The sequence below is a fragment of the Cordyceps militaris genome (genome assembly GCF_000225605.1).
Source record: "Cordyceps militaris CM01 unplaced genomic scaffold CCM_S00003, whole genome shotgun sequence".
NCBI classification, from domain to species: domain Eukaryota; kingdom Fungi; phylum Ascomycota; class Sordariomycetes; order Hypocreales; family Cordycipitaceae; genus Cordyceps; species Cordyceps militaris.
Genome location: NW_006271971.1, coordinates 111,367 through 133,382, shown reverse-complemented (window position 1 = coordinate 133,382; position 22,016 = coordinate 111,367). Strand labels below are relative to the sequence as shown.

The 22,016-nt window shown below is 54.9% G+C and overlaps 5 protein-coding genes across 5 annotated transcripts; 2 read left to right on the top strand and 3 right to left on the bottom strand.

The window, feature by feature from the left end:
• Positions 1-248: 248 nt before the first annotated feature.
• CCM_03665 (uncharacterized protein) lies at positions 249-1,348 on the top strand (the record flags this gene model as incomplete). The annotated part of the gene is made up of 2 exons (XM_006668815.1): positions 249-652; positions 703-1,348. The coding sequence occupies 2 exons, from the start codon at positions 249-251 to the stop codon at positions 1,346-1,348; spliced, it is 1,050 nt and encodes a 349-aa protein (XP_006668878.1).
• A 962-nt stretch (positions 1,349-2,310) lies between these two features.
• Positions 2,311-4,771, bottom strand: CCM_03664 (uncharacterized protein; the record flags this gene model as incomplete). Its single annotated transcript, XM_006668814.1, has 4 exons — positions 2,311-3,199; positions 3,260-3,991; positions 4,248-4,696; positions 4,721-4,771. The coding sequence occupies 4 exons, from the start codon at positions 4,769-4,771 to the stop codon at positions 2,311-2,313; spliced, it is 2,121 nt and encodes a 706-aa protein (XP_006668877.1).
• A 662-nt stretch (positions 4,772-5,433) lies between these two features.
• Positions 5,434-12,183, top strand: CCM_03663 (polyketide synthase, putative; the record flags this gene model as incomplete). The annotated part of the gene is made up of 6 exons (XM_006668813.1): positions 5,434-5,747; positions 5,803-6,076; positions 6,134-7,137; positions 7,192-7,385; positions 7,437-9,688; positions 9,745-12,183. 6 exons carry the CDS (start codon positions 5,434-5,436, stop codon positions 12,181-12,183), a joined length of 6,477 nt encoding a protein of 2,158 aa, XP_006668876.1.
• Positions 12,184-12,780: 597 nt separating this feature from the next.
• On the bottom strand, positions 12,781-13,690 carry CCM_03662 (versicolorin reductase, putative; the record flags this gene model as incomplete). Its single annotated transcript, XM_006668812.1, has 3 exons — positions 12,781-12,818; positions 12,869-13,029; positions 13,086-13,690. The coding sequence occupies 3 exons, from the start codon at positions 13,688-13,690 to the stop codon at positions 12,781-12,783; spliced, it is 804 nt and encodes a 267-aa protein (XP_006668875.1).
• A 1,101-nt stretch (positions 13,691-14,791) lies between these two features.
• CCM_03661 (conidial pigment biosynthesis scytalone dehydratase Arp1) lies at positions 14,792-15,427 on the bottom strand (the record flags this gene model as incomplete). The annotated part of the gene is made up of 3 exons (XM_006668811.1): positions 14,792-15,199; positions 15,260-15,315; positions 15,367-15,427. The coding sequence occupies 3 exons, from the start codon at positions 15,425-15,427 to the stop codon at positions 14,792-14,794; spliced, it is 525 nt and encodes a 174-aa protein (XP_006668874.1).
• Between the last annotated feature and the right edge of the window lie 6,589 nt (positions 15,428-22,016).

Sequence of the window (22,016 nt, the reverse complement as noted above, 5' to 3'; positions counted from 1 at the left end):
TGAGGAGGTGGCCAGCGCGTTGTGGGGGCATTTAGCAAGTAATTACTAAGCAACATCACCGCCACCCAAGTCAAGCTTTGTTTTGCTACAGGCCCAGTCACGGGTCACGGGGTGCATATGGACTCGGTCGACAGAACGTGAAGAAAAGAAACGAAACATAGCGCTCAACAGCGTCGAGACTAGGTACGAGAAGAGGGAGGGGTGAAGACGACGGAAAGCTGATGGGATTAGCAGGCGCGACAGGCACGATGAACTCGACCACAGGGCTTAAACAGGCTCATGCGAACGACGATGCCATGACAGCAGGGAAAGAGAGTACGGCCACGAAATGGGCTCAATTTGCATTGGGTGATGGCGATTGTCAGCTCGAAATCAATCGAACTATAGAAGCACAGGGCAAACGACGGCGAATTCCGACAGATACAGCGGGTGAGGCCGAGACGGCCGACAATGCGACTGGCTTGGAAGAGACAAAGAGGCCGGGACATGATGCTCGACTTGGAGATACGGGTGCTGTGGATGAGCGAGGATCGAAGGAAAAGGAGCACGACAATCTGGTGATCAAGTATCTGAATGATACAAGACGCGACAGCCGATTGACTCAGGTGGCAGTCAAGGAATGGATGATTGTGAACGGGTTACGTCCGAGATGGTACGCGTGATGACAATTAAGCCGATACTGGGAGCTAACACACTTGACAGGGCGTACAGAACGGGCTATCTAAGAAATGACGTGAGAGTTCGGAGATACGATGGAGAATTTCTCTGGAGTGTTCGGCTGGAGGACGCAGGGCACAAGGCGATGGTGGAGCTAGAGGGGATTTTCAGTGCTAAAGGAAAGCCTTGCGTGGCGTACGTGCGGATGGATCGGGTGCGACGCACAAAGAAATTGCAGCTGGAAGGAGGGCAAGACGAGCAGAAGGATGAAGACGACATGTACCTTCGTCGAGTCCTTGTCGGGCTGGGGTTGCAGCAAGACAAGCAAGCCTTGGCGGAACGGGAACCGTGTACGGCAGCGCGTTCCGTTTACCTGGTTGTGGTACCACGAGGTACGCCATCTGTGTTGCGACTGTATTCGGGGAGCGTGTCGAGGCGAATGCTGAACCAGGCTGCGGGGAAGAGGGCTGGAGAGAGGTTGGGGTTGCGGCGGCAGGCTTTGTTGCGACCCGACCATAACTCTCCACCAGCAGGAAGCGTTCGTGGAGTTGACCTTGGATACGAGGAGATAGACCTAACGGAGGTGAACGCGGCAGGAGCCCTTTTCCGAGGGTTTTTCGTTAAACATGGCCTCGTGGCACGCAGTACCCCGAGCGGCCAGGAAAGGATCACAAGTTCAACCACCGAGTAGGGTCAGGCAAGCGAATGTTGAAAACCCCAGAAGAAATCAAGTGAAGTCACTACGAATAATAACTTGTTATGTCAGGCGTAATATAATAAAAAATAAAATTATAACGTAATCTATTTGGTCCGACTCTGTCGTAATCTGCTCGAGCGTCTCGAGTAAAACGGGGCTATGATAACCCTCTAGAACACATGGGCTCGGAACAATCGAACCGATCTACGGATACACCCCACATTATTAGTTCGTTTCACATAACTGGACCATCTTTTGTAATCACCCAAGGATCGGATTGCTGATGTGATCGGGCATACACATGGGAACCACTCGGTCCAACCACGAGCCGGGCCGGCCAGTGTGGCGGCGGTGCTGGGAGCGGACAGTGGAGACGCGTGCCAAGTTCAGCCCCTGGTTGTGATATTTCCTGAGTGTGCTATCAAATGGCGTGTTGGCAATACGACGTTGCGTCGATGTTGTGTCAAGTGGTTTGTCGACGAAAGACGGCCTTGATCGCCCTAAACGACCGGGAGCTGCCGTCATGGCGTCAGATGTCCCTGGTGGGATTGTTAGCGATAGAACTATCAACTAGAACGATAGTGTAACTAGAACGATCCACGCCTTACTTGCATGAATTTTCACCGTGAGTACAAATTACTGTTCAAGATAGCGCAAGGTACTAGCGTTGCTGATTCCCGCTGCTATCAGTCACATTTCCGAGCCCATGTTTCGAGGGGTTATCATAGCCCTGTTTTACACATCTCGTCAGAATACGAAAAAAAATTATGTCTAATATGTTCTATCCGAATCGCTGCTATTCGTACACCGCAACGCCATAGATGGTCGTATTCGCAATGGCGGACCCATCCCATTTGGCAGAGCGTCATCGACCCGTCCTGCGGGCCTCGAGTCAAGAAACATGTTTTGACTTATCCCCTTGCGCCCGGCCGGCGGACAACTTCGTGTCTGATATTCTACTCGTTGAACAGACTGGGCGTCTGCTTCTCGGTGATATACATTGCTGACCTCTTTGCCCGTGCGGGTTCTTTTGGCCGGATCGCTTCCATGAAACTCTGCCTTCGGCTCACCCTGGCGCTTCTCAGATCCGCGAAATCCAGCTCCGCGTCGACCGACACGTCATTTTCAGTAGCGTCGAGATACAGTAGAGCGAGTACTGGCCCCTGCCTGTTGCCCTGGCCGCTATGGGAGCTCAAAAGCTCGTAGCGGACCCCAATCTTGCCGATTTCCCTCACGACCTCGCCTGCCGTCCACGATCGGGGCTTATCGCTGGGAGGCAGCGAGTAGTCTCCTGGTCCGCTGGCCCCGTTGGGAATGTGGAAAGTCAAGTCAATGCGAAAATGGGCGTACGCAGCGACTGTCAGTATCTCCAGCATGAAGCCCGTTGTGTAGAAGGCACTTTTGGTAAACAGCGGAGACATGGCCGCGACGCTGGCGGGATTCGATATCGCCACCAGCTTCACAACCGACCCTACCGCCAATGTGATGGCACTGAAAACGAGCAGGCTTCCTTTGCGGGATAAATGACCAACGCCAAACCCATCGGAGGATGAATGCGCCGTCGCGCTCGCGAGGAACACCCACAACAGGGGCATGGCAACCAGCATCATATTCCAGGACGCACCAAACTTGAGCACCCCCTCGACAGCTTGTAGCTGGACCGGCTTTCCGACACTGAAGAAGCTGACGGCCGTGGCAATAATGTTCATCACGATGACGGCCGGCACGGAGAAGATCAGGAACAGAGAGAGACAGCTGAAAGCCGGTCGCCAGCCAAACGCAGGGTGCATGGAGCGCACGAGGCGCTGTGCGAGGAACAAGTTGACGGCGAAGATGACGGCGGTGCTGGGACGTGTTAGTAAAGTGGCCTGCAGATGGCAGCGAAAAAAAAAACAATCGACTTACCCGCCGTTCTGGAATATGGTTGCCGCCAAGACGACGCCGCGTGGACTAGAAAATGCCCAGACGATGCGGAAGATGCACGTCATGACTCGCACCATGCAAAAGTCAAACATGAGGTCCGATATGAGAAACTTGTGGCCACGCTTGGAGTTTGCTCGGAAGATGGAGATGTGCGTGAAAGCACCCAGGGCAAAGAGGATGAGGAATATCGCCGTGATGAGCACATCATCCTCGGCCGTCGGAACGCCTCCCGGGAACGGCCCTTTCGCAGGGTCAATGTCGGCGCTCTCACTCTGGGGGACTGCGGTCGTGTCCGCCTCGCCAGTTTGACGCCTGGCGATTTTTGCCTCGACTTTTGCAGTCGCTGCAGCGGCCTCAGCCGTGGCCGTAGCTTTGGTGGTAGGGGCCGCCCTCGGGCCTTCACTTGCAATGTCTACTGCATTCGTAGCCGGGCGTGCAAGTGCTGTCGTACTTGTCGTTTGTAATGTTGGGGAGATTGTTATCTGCAGCCTCGTAGAGGTATCCAGCAGGGCATCCAATGTGGTGGCCCGGGGGTCGAGCGGATTGGTAACAGTCTGAGGCGTGAGGGATGACGGGGCCGTGATACTCGTCAGGAAAGTGCTGGCAATTGAGTCGACGGGAAAACGCATGAATAAATTGGCTTGGGCGGCGGCTGAGGTTGAGAAGGATACCGAGTTGGCCAGAGTGTGCGAGGAAAGACCAGCTGCACCACCACTAATGAATGGAGCCATGATGCCGAGTGTTGTGCTTGGTGTTGGAAGTCGACCAAACAGCTCGTGGGTGCCTCACGGCGGAAATCCAGTACGATCGTCCCGATCAACAGGAGGGAAATGAACTACTAAAGTACTCTCAGCGCAAAGCTGGCGTGTGGCGACGACACTGTGAGATGTTGTATATACAGGTGCAATTTTGAACAGCGTCGCAGCCGCTTTCAGAAACATGTAGACAATTAGTACCCGACCGCACGGACAATGGACGAGCGGCATTGCCTCGGTTCCTACCTCCCGCCCAGGAGATTCGGGTGAGCGGCCAGCCGGTTTGCAGCCCCTGCATGTCGGCAGCAACACGCTTCAAGCGCGGCTGAACCCATCGGCGGCCAGGAACCTTGGCATTCTGTGCTACGATGATGCCCTTTGTTGTCCGCGTTTGAGCTAGGTCGAGACTGGTTTCGCATCGCTGCTTGGAGGCCGTTCTTGTCAAAGGGCTGCTGAGCGCAGGCGCTGCGCGAAACACTGCCAGTGTTCTTGTAGTGGCGCCGCTGTAAGGGAGTGGCCATGTTTGTCCGTTCGGCGTTGCAGGTTTGAACTTCATTGTTTTAGGGGGAACTCCGTAGGTGGTCGGGATGTTACACATTGTACCGAGCGCGCGCCTGAGAGCTGCCGCCCTTGCACCACTGGCAGGCTTGATGAGGTTTCTATCCTGAGCTGAAGATACAATACTTACGTGCCTCATCCAGTGGTTGCCAGAAACATGGCTACTGTTCGGCGAGTACATAGTAGGGCTCTGGATTTGTCCTTCAATAACACTTCGTTATACCTGTCTCGTATACCGACGTTTACATATATATATGTCAGCAGAGCAATGCTCGCAGTAGCATTGTCACGCAAATTGTGCTTTCTACCGTGTGAAAAATTGCCGTGTATGCCGGTTATTTAAAGGCATAGCCCCAACCGCTTTGATGCAGGCAATCTGTCTTATCATATATAGCCGTTCAGAATCTCTGACAAATTCCTCCGACACTATGTTGATAGGGGTAGAGATGCGCCTGAATCAGAGCACATTCGGATAATAACGTTATCGGGGCTGTAGAATGCGCAGCGAAGATTCTGTAGGGTTACTCCGGAACCGACCTATAGATTACGAGTCAAGTCAAGCAAGCCATATTGTCCCGTCATCTAACTATCAGGTGTTCCATGCCGTCAAGATCACCATTTTTTAGGCGGGCTGGATGCGAGATATTGATTGCTCAACTTGACGTCGGGGACGGTATATACAGCATGTCCGTGTCACTCACATATAAGAATCATGATCTGCCTGTCTTTAGCAACGTCTGTTTCCATCACATGTGCCAATTTACTTTCCTCAACCATATTTATACTTCCTATCCCAAGTAATAAACACAAATACGAAAAAAACCTAATCACCAACCTACCATCATGGTCTCTACTGGTCTCCATGAGGCGGGCAAGACAGCCGAGCTGTTGGTCTTTGGAGACCTCACGGCCAGCTTCGAGGAAGAACTTCGACAGTTACTCCATGTTCGAGGAAACGAGGCCATGACGTCCTTCTTTGAGCGCGTGGCCTTTAGCCTTCGACAGGAGCTCGGCCGGCTGCCCTCGGCTGTACAGAACATGTTCACCCGCTTCACAACTCTCATCGACTTGGTGGCGGGCTTTGGAGACAAGATAGAGGGAGCACCGGTCATGCAGTTCTGTCTCATGACTGTCTGCCAGTTGGCCAAGTTTATCCAGTAAGTGTTGCGAACCTGCACTACATTCCGTCATGCATAATACTCAATTCTCTAGCTTTGCTACCGGGAGACCGTTTCCATCCCCGGAAAACAGCTATTTACTTGGCATCTGCACCGGGTCCTTTGCTGCTTCTGCAATTTGCGTCTCTCAGTCCATACCCGAAGTTGTGGTTGCTGGCGTCGAGGCTACCATTGCCGCTTTCCGAACAGCGCTTCGCTCATTCCTACAAAGAGGCATCATCACTACGGCGGGAAACAGGCCCTGGTCTGCCGTGGTTTCTCGCGATAAGCTTGTAGACAAGCTCATCGAGAAGTTTACGGAAGACAATGTTTGTTCCTCACTTCAGTTTCCCAAGGCAACACGAATGGCAATGCTAACTCTCTAGAAGCCCTATCATAGCAAGCTATCCAATTTATACATAAGCGCTACCACACCCTTTACCGCTACCGTCAGCGGGCCGCCCGACGTGTTGAACGATTTCCTTGCGCGAAATAACCTCCCGCTACACCGACTGCCCATCCACTCGCCGTTTCATTCTTCCCACATCTTCAATGAGGCTGATGCGGAATCTGTGTTGACGGGCTTCCCCGAGGCTGAATTCCAAGACTATAAACCTCGAATTCCCATCTTTTCAGGCTCTACGGGAGAGCTGATTCAAGCAACTGACTTCAAAGGTCTGTTGAGAACGGCCAGCACCGGTGTATTACGAGAGGTGGTTCAATGGGAAGGGATTCTCGCCACTCTCTCTACGACTTTGGTCAAGCAGAAAGTGGGCAAATGCAGCATCTACCCATTCTACCACAATAGCACCTCGCTCTTGTCTTCATACCTGGCGCATGAGGCAAGCATGGAGGTGGCCGTGCAGAACATGATGCGTCTTCCTGCGCAGCAACCCACGAGGCCGACAGGACGGCTTGACCAAACCAAGATCGCCGTCATCGGCTACTCCGGTCGGTTCCCCGAGGCCACGTCCAACGACGAGTTTTGGCAGCTGCTCCGCTCCGGTCGCGACGTGCATCGCAACATACCCGAGGATCGGTTCAACTGGAAAACATACCATGATCCAACGGGGAAGAAGAGAAATACGAACAAAATTCAGCATGGGTGCTTCATCAATGAGCCTGGGTTATTCGACACGCAGTTCTTCAACATGTCGCCGCGCGAGGCAAACAGTACTGATCCCGCACAAAGGCTAGCCATCACGGCTACCTACGAAGCAATGGAGATGGCCGGCATGGTGCCAAACAGGACTCCTTCGACCCAGCAGGACCGCATCGGCGTCTTTTTCGGCGTCACTAGTGATGACTGGAGAGAGGTCAATAGCAGTCAGGACGTCGACACCTACTTCATCCCCGGAGGGGTCAGGGCTTTCATGCCAGGTCGGATTAGGTAAGCCCAATCGTCTACGATCAGAAGCACATTTCTTTACTGACACAAACGTAGTTACTTTTTCCGCTTTTCCGGTCCCAGTCTCAGCATCGATACGGCTTGCTCCTCCAGCTTCGCCGCCATCCAGTCGGCCTGTGGATATTTGCTGAGAGGCGAGTGTGATACTGCGATTGCCGGCGGCACAAATGTGCTCACCAACCCCGACATCTTTACTGGTCTGGATCGTGGTCATTTTCTGGCGAAAACGGGTAAGCCATACTCCTACGTTCAGCTTCCTACTTACTGACTCTTCGGACAAGGTAACTGCAATACTTTTGACGACGAGGCTTCTGGGTACTGCCGCGCCGAGGGGGTTGGCGCAGTCATTCTCAAGCGTCTGGAAGATGCCCTCGAGGATAACGACCCAATCTTCGGCGTCATTGCTGGCTCCAACACCAACCACTGCGGCCAGACAGACTCGATTACGCGACCGCATGAAGGCGATCAGGTATCCGTCTTCAAACGCGTCCTGCGGTATCAGGGTGTCGACCCCAACGAGATCAGCTATGTGGAAATGCACGGCACGGGCACGCAGGCCGGCGACGCCACCGAGATGCGCTCCGTGCTTTCCGTCTTTCTCCCCGACCAACAGCGCACCGCCAGCCAGCCGCTGTACCTCGGCTCAGCCAAGGCCAACGTCGGCCATTCTGAGTCGGCATCGGGCGTCGTGTCCCTGATCAAGGCGTTGCTGATGATGAAGAACGATGAGATTCCGCCGCACTGCGGCATCAAGACGCGCATCAACAGAAACTACCCCACGGACCTCGCCCAGCGCAATGTCCGCATTGCCTTGGAGCCTACCCCTTGGCGGCGGGGAGATTCCGCTGGCGGAACGAGAAGGATGTTTTTGAACAACTTTAGCGCTGCTGGTGGCAACACCGCGATCCTCCTGGAAGATGCTCCGAAACTCCCGGAAATTGTACACTCTGGAGGGGAAGGCGAACGTGGCACATACCTGGTCGCGGTATCGGCGAAATCCGCAAAGTCTCTCGCTGCCAACACAGCGCGCTTGGTTTCGTTCCTCGAAGAGAATCCCTCTTGCTCTCTTCCAGCACTTTCCTACACCACAACGGCCAGACGAATCCATCATCGCTACAGGATAGCTTGCTCCGGTGTTTCCATTGCCGCTGTCCTGAAGGAGCTCAAGTTGCTGGCTCAGTCGCAGTCTCAATCTCAAGCTCAAGCCCCAAGGCCAGGCCCGTCCAAAACAACAAAAGTCGTCTTCGTCTTCTCAGGGCAGGGGAACTTGTATACGAGCCTAGGACGAGAGCTCTACGACACTCTTTCGAGTTTTCGCGAGGACATGGTCCAGTTCAACAATATTGCGCAGCAGCATGGCTTCCCGCCGTTTCTCTCTCTTATTGATGGTTCAGCCTCGAGCGTCGAGGGCGTTGACACGTGCGTGAGCCATTTGGCGCTGGTATGCTTTCAAATGGCGCTCAGCCGGCTCTGGAATGCATGGAATATTCACCCGAGCATGGTTATGGGCCACAGTTTGGGCGAGTACGCAGCGCTCTTCGCAGCTGGCGTAATCAGTGCGAGTGACACCATCCTCTTGGTGGGCACAAGAGCGACGCTGTTGACGAGACACTGCCACCCTGGCACGCACGGCATGATGGCCATCAAGGCAGGCGTTGACAGCGTCCTGCCGCTGCTGGCCGAGTCATCTTGTGAGATTACGTGCATCAATCAGCCGAGTGGGACTGTGGTTGGCGGAACGAAGGAGAGCCTAGACAAGCTCGCGGCCAAGGTGCAATCACTGGGCTACCCATCAATACCGCTCGATATTCCCTTTTCTTTCCATACCTCCCAGGTTGACCCGATCCTTTCAGAATTTCAGAAGGCTGCGCAGAATGTCCAGTACTCCGTACCAAAAATCCCGATCCTGTCTCCGCTGCTCGGCCGCGTCATCCAGGATGAGCAGCCCTTTGACGGAGACTATCTAGCCCGGGCGTGTCGCGGCGTGGTCAACTTTCAAGGGGCATTGGAAGCAGCCAGATTTGTCTCGCTCGTCGACGAGCACACCGTCTGGCTGGAGATAGGCTCGCACCCGGCCTGCTCTGGCATGGTTAAGGGAACACTGGGCTCCCAATCCACTACTCTGGCGTCGGTCCGCAACTCCACGTCGCCATGGACCACTATGGTTTCTGCCCTCGAAGCCATGTATGTCAAGGGCCTGGAAATTGACTGGAACAACTTTCATCGGAGCTCCGGCGAGCCTCATCAAGTCATCCAACTGCCGCGCTACAGCTGGGACCTGAAGAACTACTGGATCACCTACAAGAATGACTGGCTGCTTACCAAGGGAGAGTGTTGTTCTGCAGCGCCTCAGGCTTTGCAGGGCACACCCATGAATAAAGTGCGATATATTTCGCCTTCAGTGCAGCGCGTGCTGAAGGAAAGCCATGCGACCGCGCAGTCTACCCTACTGGCCGAGTCCGATTTGTTCGACAGCAGGCTGCTACCCGTTCTGAGCGGGCATAAAGTGAACGGGGCGGCGCTGTGCCCATCGGTAAGTTGCTTTTTTGGCGTTCCTGTACCATTTTGAACGAGACTAACATGATGCAGAGTTTGTACGGTGACGTTGCACTGACAGTAGGAAAAGCCCTTGTTGAAGGATGTGATTCAGCGCACTTCACGGGCTTTGACGTTTGCGACGTCAAGGTCGATCACCCTCTTATTGCCCTTTTGTCGGAAAAGTCTCATCTGTTCCGCGTCTCAGCCACGGCCGATTGGGCTTCACAGCTCATCTCGGTCTCCATTTACAGCGTCGATGATGCGGGCAACACGACAGCGCACCATGCCAAAGCCAATGTCCGCTTGCTCACTGATCGGGCCGTCTGGCTTGCCGAGTGGAAGCCCGTGGCTTACCTCATCCGCGGTCGGATTGCTTCTCTCGAACGGGGCGTCGACAGTGGTAATAGCCATAAGCTGAAGCGCTCCATGGTTTACAAGCTCTTCACCTCCATCGTGGACTATGGCTCCGACTACCAGGGTATGCAGGAGGTCATCCTGGACAGTGATGAGCTCGAAGCAACGGCAAAAGTGTCGTTCCGTGTGGATCATCAGGGATTCGTCATGAATCCGCATTGGATCGACAGCTTGGGCCACTTGGCCGGGTTCATCATGAACGGGAATGAACACACGCAATCGGACAAGCAGGTCTTCATCAACCACGGCTGGGGTCGCCTGCGGTTCGGCGAGACTCCTTGTCATGGAAAGGTCTATACCACATACTCCAAGATGCAGCTTGTAGAGGGCAAGCTCTATGTCGGTGATACCTATGTTCTGGACGGGGAACGCATTGTTGCCATGTTTGATCGAGTCTCCGTGAGTCTGCCAAGTGACCCAATCGGAAGCACGTTTTCTAACATTTCACAGTTTCAAGGAGTACCCCGCAAGGTCATCGGCATGCTTTTACCCAGTACGAAAGAAACGACCCCGGTGCCTGGCATCAAGAGACACACGTCTCCTCCTGAAAAGACGTGGCCGGCCGCTGCTCCAGCACCAGCCCAAAGCCGCATTCTGGCCCCAGTTGCCGCACACTCGTCGGGAGACCCAGACTTCCGTCGCGTCTTGACAATCATTGCGGAAGAGGTGGGAATCACTCTAGCGGAGCTACAGCCTGACGCCCAGCTCGCCGATCTTGGGATCGACTCGTTGCTTTCACTGACGATCTCCTCGCGCATCAATGACGAGATGGGGTCGGATTTGGCGCCGACGCTTTTCGTGGAACACCCGACCGTGAAAGACTTGCAGTTCTTCTTTGACACGGATGGACGCAGTCAGAGAGACACGCCGGAGCTTGTCGACGACGCTTCGACAGACTCTAGTTTTGCTCCCAGCGAGGTTCCTCCCAACGACAATGTCGCTGTCACGGCCATGATTCGTCAAGCGATCGCCGACGAAACGGGGCTATCGATCGACGAGCTTGAGTCTACCGCCTGTCTGGCGGATCTTGGCGTGGATTCGCTTCTCAGCCTCACCATTGCAGACTCCCTCACGGAGGCTCTTGGTGCCGAAGTGTCCAGCAGCCTGTTGCTGGAGAGCAAGACTCTGAAGGACTTGGAGGCCAGGCTGGGCAAAGTACTGGGCCGCAACACCGCCGAGCTCTTTGGTAGAAGCGACGTTGGCGCGCTTACACCCCCAGCATCCTTCGTTCCTCCCGCAAAGGCGGCGGTGGACCAGATTGTCTCCAGCCCGCCGCACGCGACCTCCATCATTCTTCAGCGCGCCACCACCCCCGTCGCGAGCCGCGTCCTGTTTCTGCTCCCCGACGGGTCTGGATCAGCCGCTTCCTACGCCTTGATTGCCAAGCTGGAGCCGAGCGTGAAAGTCTACGGACTGAACTGCCCGTGGCGGACAACGCCGGAGGAGATGACCCGGCTGGGGGTGACGACGACCCAGGTTGTAGCCAAGTTTGTGGCTGAGATCCGCCGGCTCCAACCGCATGGCCCCTACTACCTCGGCGGGTGGTCCGCCGGCGGCATCTTTGCCTTTGAGGCGACGCGAGAGCTCATGGCGGCAGGCGAGGTCGTCGAGAAGCTTCTGCTGCTGGACGCGCCGAACCCGATCGGTCTCGAGAACCCGCCGCCAAAGATGTTTGACTTTTTCCAGAGCGCCGGCGTATTTGGCAAGATGACGGGCGGCAAGACGGTGCCAAAGTGGCTGCGCTACCACTTTGACGCCGTCGTCATCATGCTGGATGGCTACGCTCCGAGACCGCTACCCAACGCACCGCCGACGCTGGTCATTTACGCGCGAGATGGTATATGCAAGGGCCCGGATGCGCCACAGATGGAGACGACGCCGGATGACGCGCGTGAGATGCTCTGGCTGCTGCACGACCGGACCGACTTTTCTGCCGCCGGCTGGGTGACGCTGCTTGGGCACGGTCGGACCAGTGTGCATGTGCTGAGTGATGTGAATCATTTTACGATGATGGACGAGGGGCCGCATATGGAGGAGATGCGTGGCTATGTTCGAAAGGAAATTTTGGATTTATAATTCGCCTAGACTTTGTTTTTGACATTTTTATAGATTGATATAGTAGCTGTCATGTACAAAGAAATTGTCATATTCAGTCACATTTTCGGCACGCGTGAGGCAAATCGCACTACATGGCCAATTGCGGACGCAGGTTTGGTGATACCGTGAGGCGTAGAGAAAGAAATGCTCTTAATTAACCTCTTGTGCTTGTGATGAAAGAAAATCCCAAAACTTCATAAAAGAATGCTTCCGTCCAGTGAGTTGTAAAGGCCCGTATTGTGTGTGACAACGGGAGGTCAATTGTGCACCCGCTTAGCACCTGGAACCAAGAACAAGTCTATGTCGCGATTTACTAAACACCTATATTTATCAAGTTTTATTTTCAAGTCAGCGGCGAGTTCTGTTGTGCGAGGCTCGTCACAATTCCTCTCAGCGAGGGCGGGACAACGATGGATCACAAGCGACATGGCTGGAGCGTCACGGAATATGCCAACGAGGATTCGAAACGTAGAATGCCTGATTCTGGTTTCCATTTGTCATCTCCTAGAGCTATTTAGGGAGCCTCCGGTGCTTAAGCCTCTTTCGCTTCGTCAGCAAGTACCTCTAGTCTCCCGACTACGTGAAAGAACCACCAGTGAGAAGAATCACCTGGCCTGCAACCATGTTAGTACCCTTGAACAGAAGCACTCGGGAAGTCACGTACCATTGATCCATTCGCTGTCAGCGTGTGCCAGGAAGGCAACAACTCGCGCGATGTCCTGGGGCACTGCAACGCGCCCCAGAGGACAGCAGGCGGCCAAGCCCTTGTCGATCTCTGCCATGGACGAGGAGGGAGTCGCCCCTGGTGAGTAGCGCCATGCGTTTCTATACTGTATCAGTCCAGTCCGGCCGTGTATGCGACTTTTGAGAATGAAACTTACTCGTCATACATGTCCGTCTTGACACCGCCCGGAGCGATGGCGTTGACGGTGATTTTCTTATGGCCGCAATCGACCGCGAAGCTGCGGGTGAAGCCTTCGACCGCGGCCTTGCTACCGGCGTAGAGCGCGTGGTTGCCGATGCCGGACATGGTTGCAGCGACGGACGACGTGAAGATGATGCGGCCGCCGTTCTGGAGCTCCCTGTAGGCGTGCTGGGCGACGAAGAACTGGGCGCGGGTGTTGAGGTTGAAGATGCGGTCGTAGTCCTCCTCGGTGACCTGGTCCTCGGGCTTGAACACCTCGGTGCCCGAGTTGGACACGACAATGTCGAGCCGGCCAAAGTGCTGCAGCGCCTCCTTGAACAGCCGCGTCACCTCGGACACCTTGGACACGTCGGCCTGGATCGCGATGGCCTGCCCGCCGGCGCTCGCGATGGCGGCAACCACCTCGGCCGCCGCCTGGGAGGAGCGGCTGTAGTTGACGACGACGGACGCGCCGCGCTGGCCGAGCTCCAGCGCGATGCCGCGGCCGATGCCTCGACCGGCTCCCGTGATAAGAGCCACTTTGCCCTGGAGAGGGTAGGTCTGGTCCTTTGTAGAAGCCATTGAATTCGACGGGGCGGGTGATTGTATGATTGTGGTTGTTGGATTGCTGGTGAAAATGATGTTCTTGTATGCTCGGGTGTGAGCTTATTGAGGCGGGGATCGTTGGCTTTTTATATCTCCCTGTTGATCAAGACGCTTGCACCATTCCGAGGATAGAGTCAAAACAGTGTGCAATGGCCTTTGGCACAGATAGAAAAAGGGTATTCTCTGTGGATCGAGGTTAAATCGTTCGGCGCGCGCAAAAAGCTCGCGAAGCGAATATAGGCAATCCACCTCGTAAAAAGGCTACTAACGAAACATGCCGGGAAACGCAAAGCGTCTCACACTGGGCGGTCTCATCCTCATTGGTAGGCAAGATAGCGATTATGAGCCCTTCGGGGGAATTCGAAGCAGATGATGAGATGAGCCGATGGATGATGAGCTGAACGGAGGTTTGCGCAGAATAGATGATGTGCAGCACGGATGATGCGCAAAACGGCTGATGAAGCTGTGCAAACCTCTCATCAGAGCTCTATAGGCTAGTAGCTCGTCGAGTGACGGGAACGCTTGTCCCTCGACGTGCGGAGGGGATCGCGGCATCACCGGTCCGTGCTCGCATCGACCTGCCGAGCGGATCGGGGCATCTGCTGCCCGTGCTACCCTATTGACGTGCCGGGCGGATCGATTCATAATCAGTCCGTGCTGCCCGCGCTCTGGGCACCGGAAACGCAAGCAACTCCGAAAAAGGGTGGCACACCACTCCGAAACAGATGTTGGTGGCGCGACCGCCGTGATAGCCGCTGTACTATGCGCATCATACCCCACGTATCAGGCTGGGGTGTGTTTGGGGAGACGACAATGAGCAAAGCGGAAACGAATGGTGATTTCTGCGCTTTGATAGTTACGTTATGGCTCCTGCAGAGTATTTGCGTGGTCTTTTTAAAGAAAGGTTGTAGAAGGGTAGTCGCGGCCTACCCTAGAGCTAGGCATCTTAGTAGGTAATGCAAATACTACCGTTTACCTTTTACAAATTATTCAAAACCACATTGAGCTTTACAGTTGTAGTGGAGAAATTACACTTATATGAGTCTGTATTGGCGTATTCTATTTTAGAAGAAACCTTCAGGCGATAAAGGACCCTTTAAAGACCTTTTCGAAATCATGCTCATTCCATCGAACCAACGGAGCCAAACCAGCAAACTTCCACACGCCATCAACCTTAGTGTAGTAGTGCTTGTTGGTAGCGTGACTATGGCCGTGCAATTTCACCGTCTTCAAGTCCGGCGCGGTATAAACCTGGTGCGCAGCCCTCAACTGGTGATGTCCGATAATCTCCGTTGCCGAGATGCGCTCCCAGCGGGTCGCGCCGAGCAGATGCTGCGTCTTGACGCAAGGGTCGCCGAGAAAGTCGTCGTCGGACACCATGGCGACGAAGTCGTCTGCCGACATGGCTTCCCAGATGTCCTTGCCGATCTTTGAGTAGTCGACGTAGAGGGTCGGAGCGATGATGCGGCGCAGCCGAGGCCAGTCCTAGACAAGTTCAAGTAAGCAGCTGGCAGCACGGCCTGTACATTTGGAGAAGTTGGGTACTTTTGCGTCGTAGCTGTCGCCCCAGTCGAAAAGCAAGGCGGACACCTCAAGGTAATCTAAATAGTGAGCCAAGATGGAAACCACAAGTTGTGACTGGTGCTGCTCACCCTGGAATGAGATTGCAGAGGATGAGCTTGCGGCTCTGGTAACAGCGGAAGAGAAAGTCATTTTTGCCACGGGTATGAATTGACCGCTATAATTGAGGAGATAGAGCGCAGCCTTTATAGATGGTCTATTTCCACTCTTTTCTGTTGACGTATCGGCGGTCGGTCCCATGAAGGAGTTGCAGGTATGGTGTGAATTGGTTGATCGGACTTGTAGCGCCGTTGGACAATTGATCATATCATCAATGAGCAAGGATCGGGTCGACCTCGCTCCGCTTGTTCGTCATGAAACTTCGTTATCCGGATGTAAAACATGCCGCATATGTTCTCCAAAGCAGGATCACTTTTGCACGCCGCAGCTCTGCTCTCTTCGATTTCATGGCAGCCAGCGCGTGTCACTATTTTGGGAATGTTAGCCCCCCGAGCCGGCGGCGGCGGAGGTTAAAACCCGCTATCCGTATTCGATTACACAAATAAAGTATTTCCATGTATAGGCTATAAGAGAAATATTTGAAATACTTTAATCTAATTGAATAATCAATGTGATGGAACGACCCGGGAAGCTCCAGCCTCAATCAACCTTGGTGCCATAACCAGGCGAAAGAGGCAAGGTACCGTTCATTCCTCACCTCCCTCAAACATATACATAACTCTTTTATACAAATAGTGGCCACTCCAGTTCAAGAGTCGACTCGGAAAATTGATGATTATTCGTGGCTGGTTGGCAGCAAGCACTTCCTGAGGCGAGTAACACCAGCCGAAGGCGCATGGGATCACACCCACTACCCGGGAGTCGACCATTAAAGACTACACCGAATAGATCAAGTTGATCTATGACTCTGGCCATGTTTCCGCTCTCTTTGCTATCGGAGGCACTGCTTTCTGCAAAGTAAGAGTTTTGAGCGTACCGCAGACCACCAGAGAGCACGTCACGCTCTCGTGTCTGCATCAACGAGAAAGAATAGAGCTTTCTCGTACTAGAAAACCTGCATCACGCAGAGATCTATGGCCTATACTATCAACATTCCTAGTAAATCTTGATAGTGTGTGGCCGCGATTGGAGGATGCGCAGCCACAGCGCTTTGTCGAGCGCATTGTCAGCATCTGCGCAGAACCTGCAGTGCCAGCCCCGAGGCATGTCATCAGCGGTGTGGACGGTGGCTTCGTCACAGAGATATGCCTGAGTAGTGAGAAACAATTTCAGCCATGAGAGCCTCAGAAAGAACAGTCTGGCGTTGGGCATGGATTTCTCCAGTCTTGTCTTCTATCACGGTGACCTTGGCCCGACGAATATCATCGTGGAGCTGCAGACTAACAGGGAATCTGCGGGATTCAGCCAAGACAATGAATGCATAAATCTTTGAGTTTCTAAGGGAATGACTCTGTCAAGCGGCGACGCGGTGTAATGGATAAAGGGTGATGCACGTCGGTGAGCTGAGCTCGCTGACATGGCGAGTGCATCCATGAACAGGTATATTGGATTGAGTTCTCGTCAAGACTTACTATTCACTACTACTCAGCATTAAAAATACACCGAATTATTTTATGAAAATTTGCTTTATTCTTGTTGAAAGGGGACAAGGGGAAACACGACGAGAGACTTCAGGCAGTGAACAGGGCACATAAGCCGATGTTGTTCAGTCGCAACAACCTGAAGAGTAGGGCCAGGACACTCAAGAGTCTGTTTCTATGCATCCCGCTCCTTGATTACCCTTGCAACGAAAATTGCAAAATGCGGCCTAAATGCAGTGGCGTGGCGTTCCGAATCTCTACAAACAAGGCTCGATACAACTCGGTGCCAGACACATCATCGCAAAGCCAATATTTGCACGAGGCATGATCCAATGCACTCTACTCCCGGAAATCCACAGCTGGCTTGCCCGAGTCGGCGCGTATACCACATTGTCGTAGGCAGCCCAGCCCGAGCTGTGGTTCGTCCATATTTTGTACCTGGCCCGAGGCGCGGTACCGCTACGCTACCCTACTATGTAAAGAATTCTCATAATCATCTTAGCTTGAAGGTCCAGCCGGTAGAAAGCGTCGCTCATCAAGTCGTCTTTCTTGGAGCCGTCTCTGGCTCAGCAGAGTGGCCGGTTCCCAACGAGCTCTACACCTAGCTCTACAACTTTCTCTGTGCCGCTCACCCCGCCTGTCGGCCGCTGCGACGCGTCTTTCAGCTTCGCCGACGACAGCCGCTCCGGCTTGACGCAGCAGCAGCCTGCAAGCACTGTTTTTCCATTCTCGTGATTGGCGGAACACGCTCCGAAGCAACTCAGCCAGCCACCGGACCGCGACTCATGCCCTGTCTGGGACAGCCAAGACAACTGGGCAGAAGAGCGCGGGAAAAGGATTTCGTCGACACAGAATGTAGGGAATTGACGGTGCCCGACCAGAAAGCGGGCTGGGCGCAGCGGCAAGGACATCGTGTACGACATCTCGGGATTAAAGGCAGCCACCGGATGATCAGCTCGTGGGAATTTTTGAAACATGGCCCCCAACTCGCAGCTGAAGCTACGAACCGTTACCCCAGGCAAATGGCATTTTCGTACTAGAGTATCGGTACTCTGCATATGCTTAAATTTCCGAAGTAGTCGTGTAAGTGGGTTCTGCATCTTGCAGATCGTCGGCAGCAAACTCCTCCATCGCGTACCATCCATCAGCTATTCTTGGCAGCTTCATAACTGAGGTCACTCTAATCGTGATTTTGGTTCTAGATTCGTTACAACGGAAACTTTTGGCCGCTTGGTCACAAGTGATGAATGCAATAGCACGCATGTAAGAACTGATTCCTCTTTCAGCTAGCCACTCTGCTCGATGAAGAGGTGCTTCTGTGTATTATTGCCCTCGCGAAGAAGACAATCTCGAGCAGCCGAGACACGGAGAATACAGCCCAAATCCACCGGTCCTGAGATAGGCACAGATTCTGCGCTGCCGTTGGGCTCAAGACCTTTACCGTCGGGAGGAAAAGCGCCTGCACAACGCCAAACTGGGCATAACTTGAGGCAGCTGCCGACCAGCCGTGCTCATATGCGTCCGAGACTTGCATGGCGACGGGCCGGATTGCGGAGAGACGATTCGTCCCGCTAGTAGCTATTTCTGTCATGTCTTTGCCAGACTGGCTGATGTGGTCAAGGTTGCGCTGCGATGGCGGAGAGACGGACCGGAGCTACATGCCGACCGAGAGTTCGCGACGTTTTCAAGAGACAGATTGTAGACTCTCCCAAACATCGACTCTTTACCAAGAGAACATCATTATAAATACAAGTAAAAGCCCCGTCCTGGATACACTTGTTCCTCTTCACCATCAGCTTCACACACCTCGTTGACAATCCTCTCTTACACCATACTCCATCCCTCACCACACAAACACATCCCCCCCAAAACACCCAAGATGCAGACAGCCTTCACCGCCGGCCTTGTCGCGCTTGTCGCGCTCTCGCAAGCCGTGACCGGCTCGCCCGCGCCCGAGGCCGAGTCCATCATGGCCCGGCCGTACGTGTGCCCTTCGTGCCCGCCGCACGCGCCGCTGTGCGCGCTCAACCTCAACACCAGACAGCCAAAGTGCTGCCCTGCCGGGAAGCCGCTCGCAAACAACGCCGGCTGCTACACCGCCGACAACGTCATTTGCAACAACACGCAGATCTGGGTTCCCGGCACCCACTGCCCCTGCGCCTAAGCGCGGTGCTGCGCCGGGACGGGAGAGAGCGAATCCAAGGGCTCTCGTGGGGGAGTCGTCAAGCCCAATTGCCAGGCAGGGAAGAAGATTTTGTATAGGTTTCGGTACAGGTTTTTGTCTGTGTGCACAGTTTTCCCTGTATCCTTGGCGTGAATGCGGAGACTTGAATACTATGATGTAGAGATGAAAGAGATTCCAGATTCAAACAGAAATACAATTCTATCTGGTGTAATATGCAGTCAATGCCCTTTCAGAAACCACTCACTAGAAATAAATGCAACAGATAAATCAAACGCTTCATGCCAACTAAGCTAATACGTACTGCGCTTGTCGTCTTCCTCTCTCTTCAAGATCTTGGTCGCCCTCCTGACCTGGGCCAGCAGCGCACAGTAACTGCCCAGTATCTCGCCGAGCACACCAGTATCGAGGTCGGCATACAGCTTCATCCTGCACTCGCGCACCATGCCGCCGGAGCCATCGGCACCCGAAGCGACACCGGGCATGCGCCAGCTCTGCCAGCCATCCACGGCAGCCACCAGCCGCTCATAGTCGTCGACCAGGCACAGCGTCGTGTCGAGCGACGTCATGTCGGCGTCGCGGAATCGCCGCGACACCCACATGAGGTTGCCCTCGGACGACTTCCAGCGCCAGATGGGCATGCCGCCCCAGAACTGCGTGCGGAAGCGCTTCGTCACCGGGGAGGTGTTGACCGTGGGTCTGGCCGACGCCGCCGACGACGACGACGACGACGAGTACGCAGGGGGGTTGGTGCTCGCGGGCAGGTGGAAATGCACCGAGTAGTTGTCGCCGGGGAAGAGCCGGATGAGACAGGTTTCGGTGAACTCGTACGGCGGCGGCAAGCTCTCGTCGGCGGATGTGGTGTGCGGTGGCGGTGGCTGGTCCTCGTCCGGGGCGTTCTGGGGGGAGAGCGCGGTAGAGGTCCGCATCATGACCTGGATTCTCGGGTTGGGATTTGTTACTGACGGAGGCTCCGTCGGGTTGCTGAGGTGAATTTGACAAAAGACCTCCCCTTCGCCCTGGGCGCGTTCCAGCGCCGTGGCCGGGTTCTTGGGCCCCGTCATGACCATGCACCGGACAGTGCCCTGCAGCCAGTCTTCGGACGCGAGCTTGATGCGCGTGCGGGCCTTGCAGCGGGCGAAGCGCTTCGAGCACGTCTTCATGTCCTTTTTCGGCAATGTCGGGGCGCGGCCCCAGCGGCGACCGGGCGACGCGCATGCCGCCGGGCAGACGGGCCAGGTCGGGCCGCCAGTCGTCCTCGGCGGGCGCGAAGTTCTCGTCGGCGACGTTGGCGGCAATGGTGAAGGCGTAGTCGCCGAGGCCGCCGGTGGTGATGGCCAGCCGCAGGCCGCACCGCCGGCACGAGTGGACCGCGAACTGGGGCTTGAACAGCAGCGGGAGCACAAAGAGCATGACGCCAAATGTGAGGGGCGCGAAGACGATGGCGACGGCGGTGCAGGCTGCGTATCTGCGCCAAAGTTAGCCGGGCGATTCGACACCCCTCGTCAACTGTGATGCACTGGCTTCAACAAACGTACCGCCATCCGGCAAGCCGCTCACTCGCTAGGACTGAAGTGCTGCCATGTCGACAGGCTGGGCACGTGACAAACTCTCCGCGCTTGTATGTGAGATTGACCAGCTCCTGGCGATGCTTGAGGAGGTCCTCTTGAGTCGGTGTTGTTCGTGGCGGGGGCGGGCCTGGGGTGACGGGTTGTTTGCCCATGGTTGTCAGTGGGCGCGAGGTTCGAACGAGATGAATCAGGCAACAAGGGCCAGGTCGTGGATGGATTCCTGTCTCGTTCGAGGGGCAGGCAAGAGTATATGAAACATGATCAAGGGAGGAGACTGTGGCGGCAGACGTGTCGCTCGTCGGAGAAACACGACACGATCGGGGAATTATGTCGAGGTCCGTTTGTAGATAAGGCGCACATGACACCGGCTCGGAGATGGTACAGCAGGTTTCTGGCGCTCAAGTGCCCCAACACCAACGCCCGGAACGCCCGCCAAGACTTTAGGCTCACAGCATTGCGGGAGGCGCCACAGACGTAACAGACCTACCTAGAAGTGAGGCGGAAACTGCCTTGCCAGGTGAATAAGTTACAGGCGGAACGGGGTCTTGAAGAATGTCTAACTGCATTGATACGTTTTGCGTGGTGTACACTCTCGTTTTAACGTATATTTTATGCTTGTTAGCCCCCGCGCGATTTTTGACCGCTGATCAATGAAGCTAGGCACTAGAAGCCGCCCGTAACTTGGAGCCTCAGGTAGGGTACTTGGCACACAACTTACCCCAGAAAAGTACACCGAGGATAAAGTGAGGCGCTGGCCAGTGACATACTATACTCTAATTTGTAGCTTTATATCAACGTATACTTTCTATACCTTTACATATCCCCCCTATCCTAATCCCCGTCATCCGCGTCTATGCCAGCCTGCAAATCACATGGCTCTCCATTTCCAAAGTGTACAAGTAAAATCAATAGCCATCAGCGATGCCCTTCCTCTTCTCCTCGGCCTTTCTCTTCTGATTCGCCGCCACCCACCAGCCGTGCGTCTCGTCCTCGCCCGTAAAGTTGCCCTTGTCGTCGACCTCGTCCCACGGCTTCGGGCTCAGAATATAGTGCACGTTCTTGACCTCGTCGTCTCTCCAGATGGCGTCGTGCACGCCCTTTCGGCGCATCGTCTTGAGCGCATTGTACACGTACGGCAGCGCCACCCAGCGATCGCGCCACAGGTCCGACACCACCTCCTGGTCCGGAAAGTACATGTCGTGCCCGTGCCGCTCAATCTCGTCCAGGATCTGCTCGTACAGCGCGCGCGACGGCCGCAGCACCGCCAGCCCGCCGTTCATCATCGCCACGGCCCGGCCCCGCGGGTCCGCGCCCTCGCGCTGCGCCCGCGCCGCGTCCCCCGCCTGGCTCGTAAACGCGCAGTTCTCGCGCACCCACGTCGCCGGGTA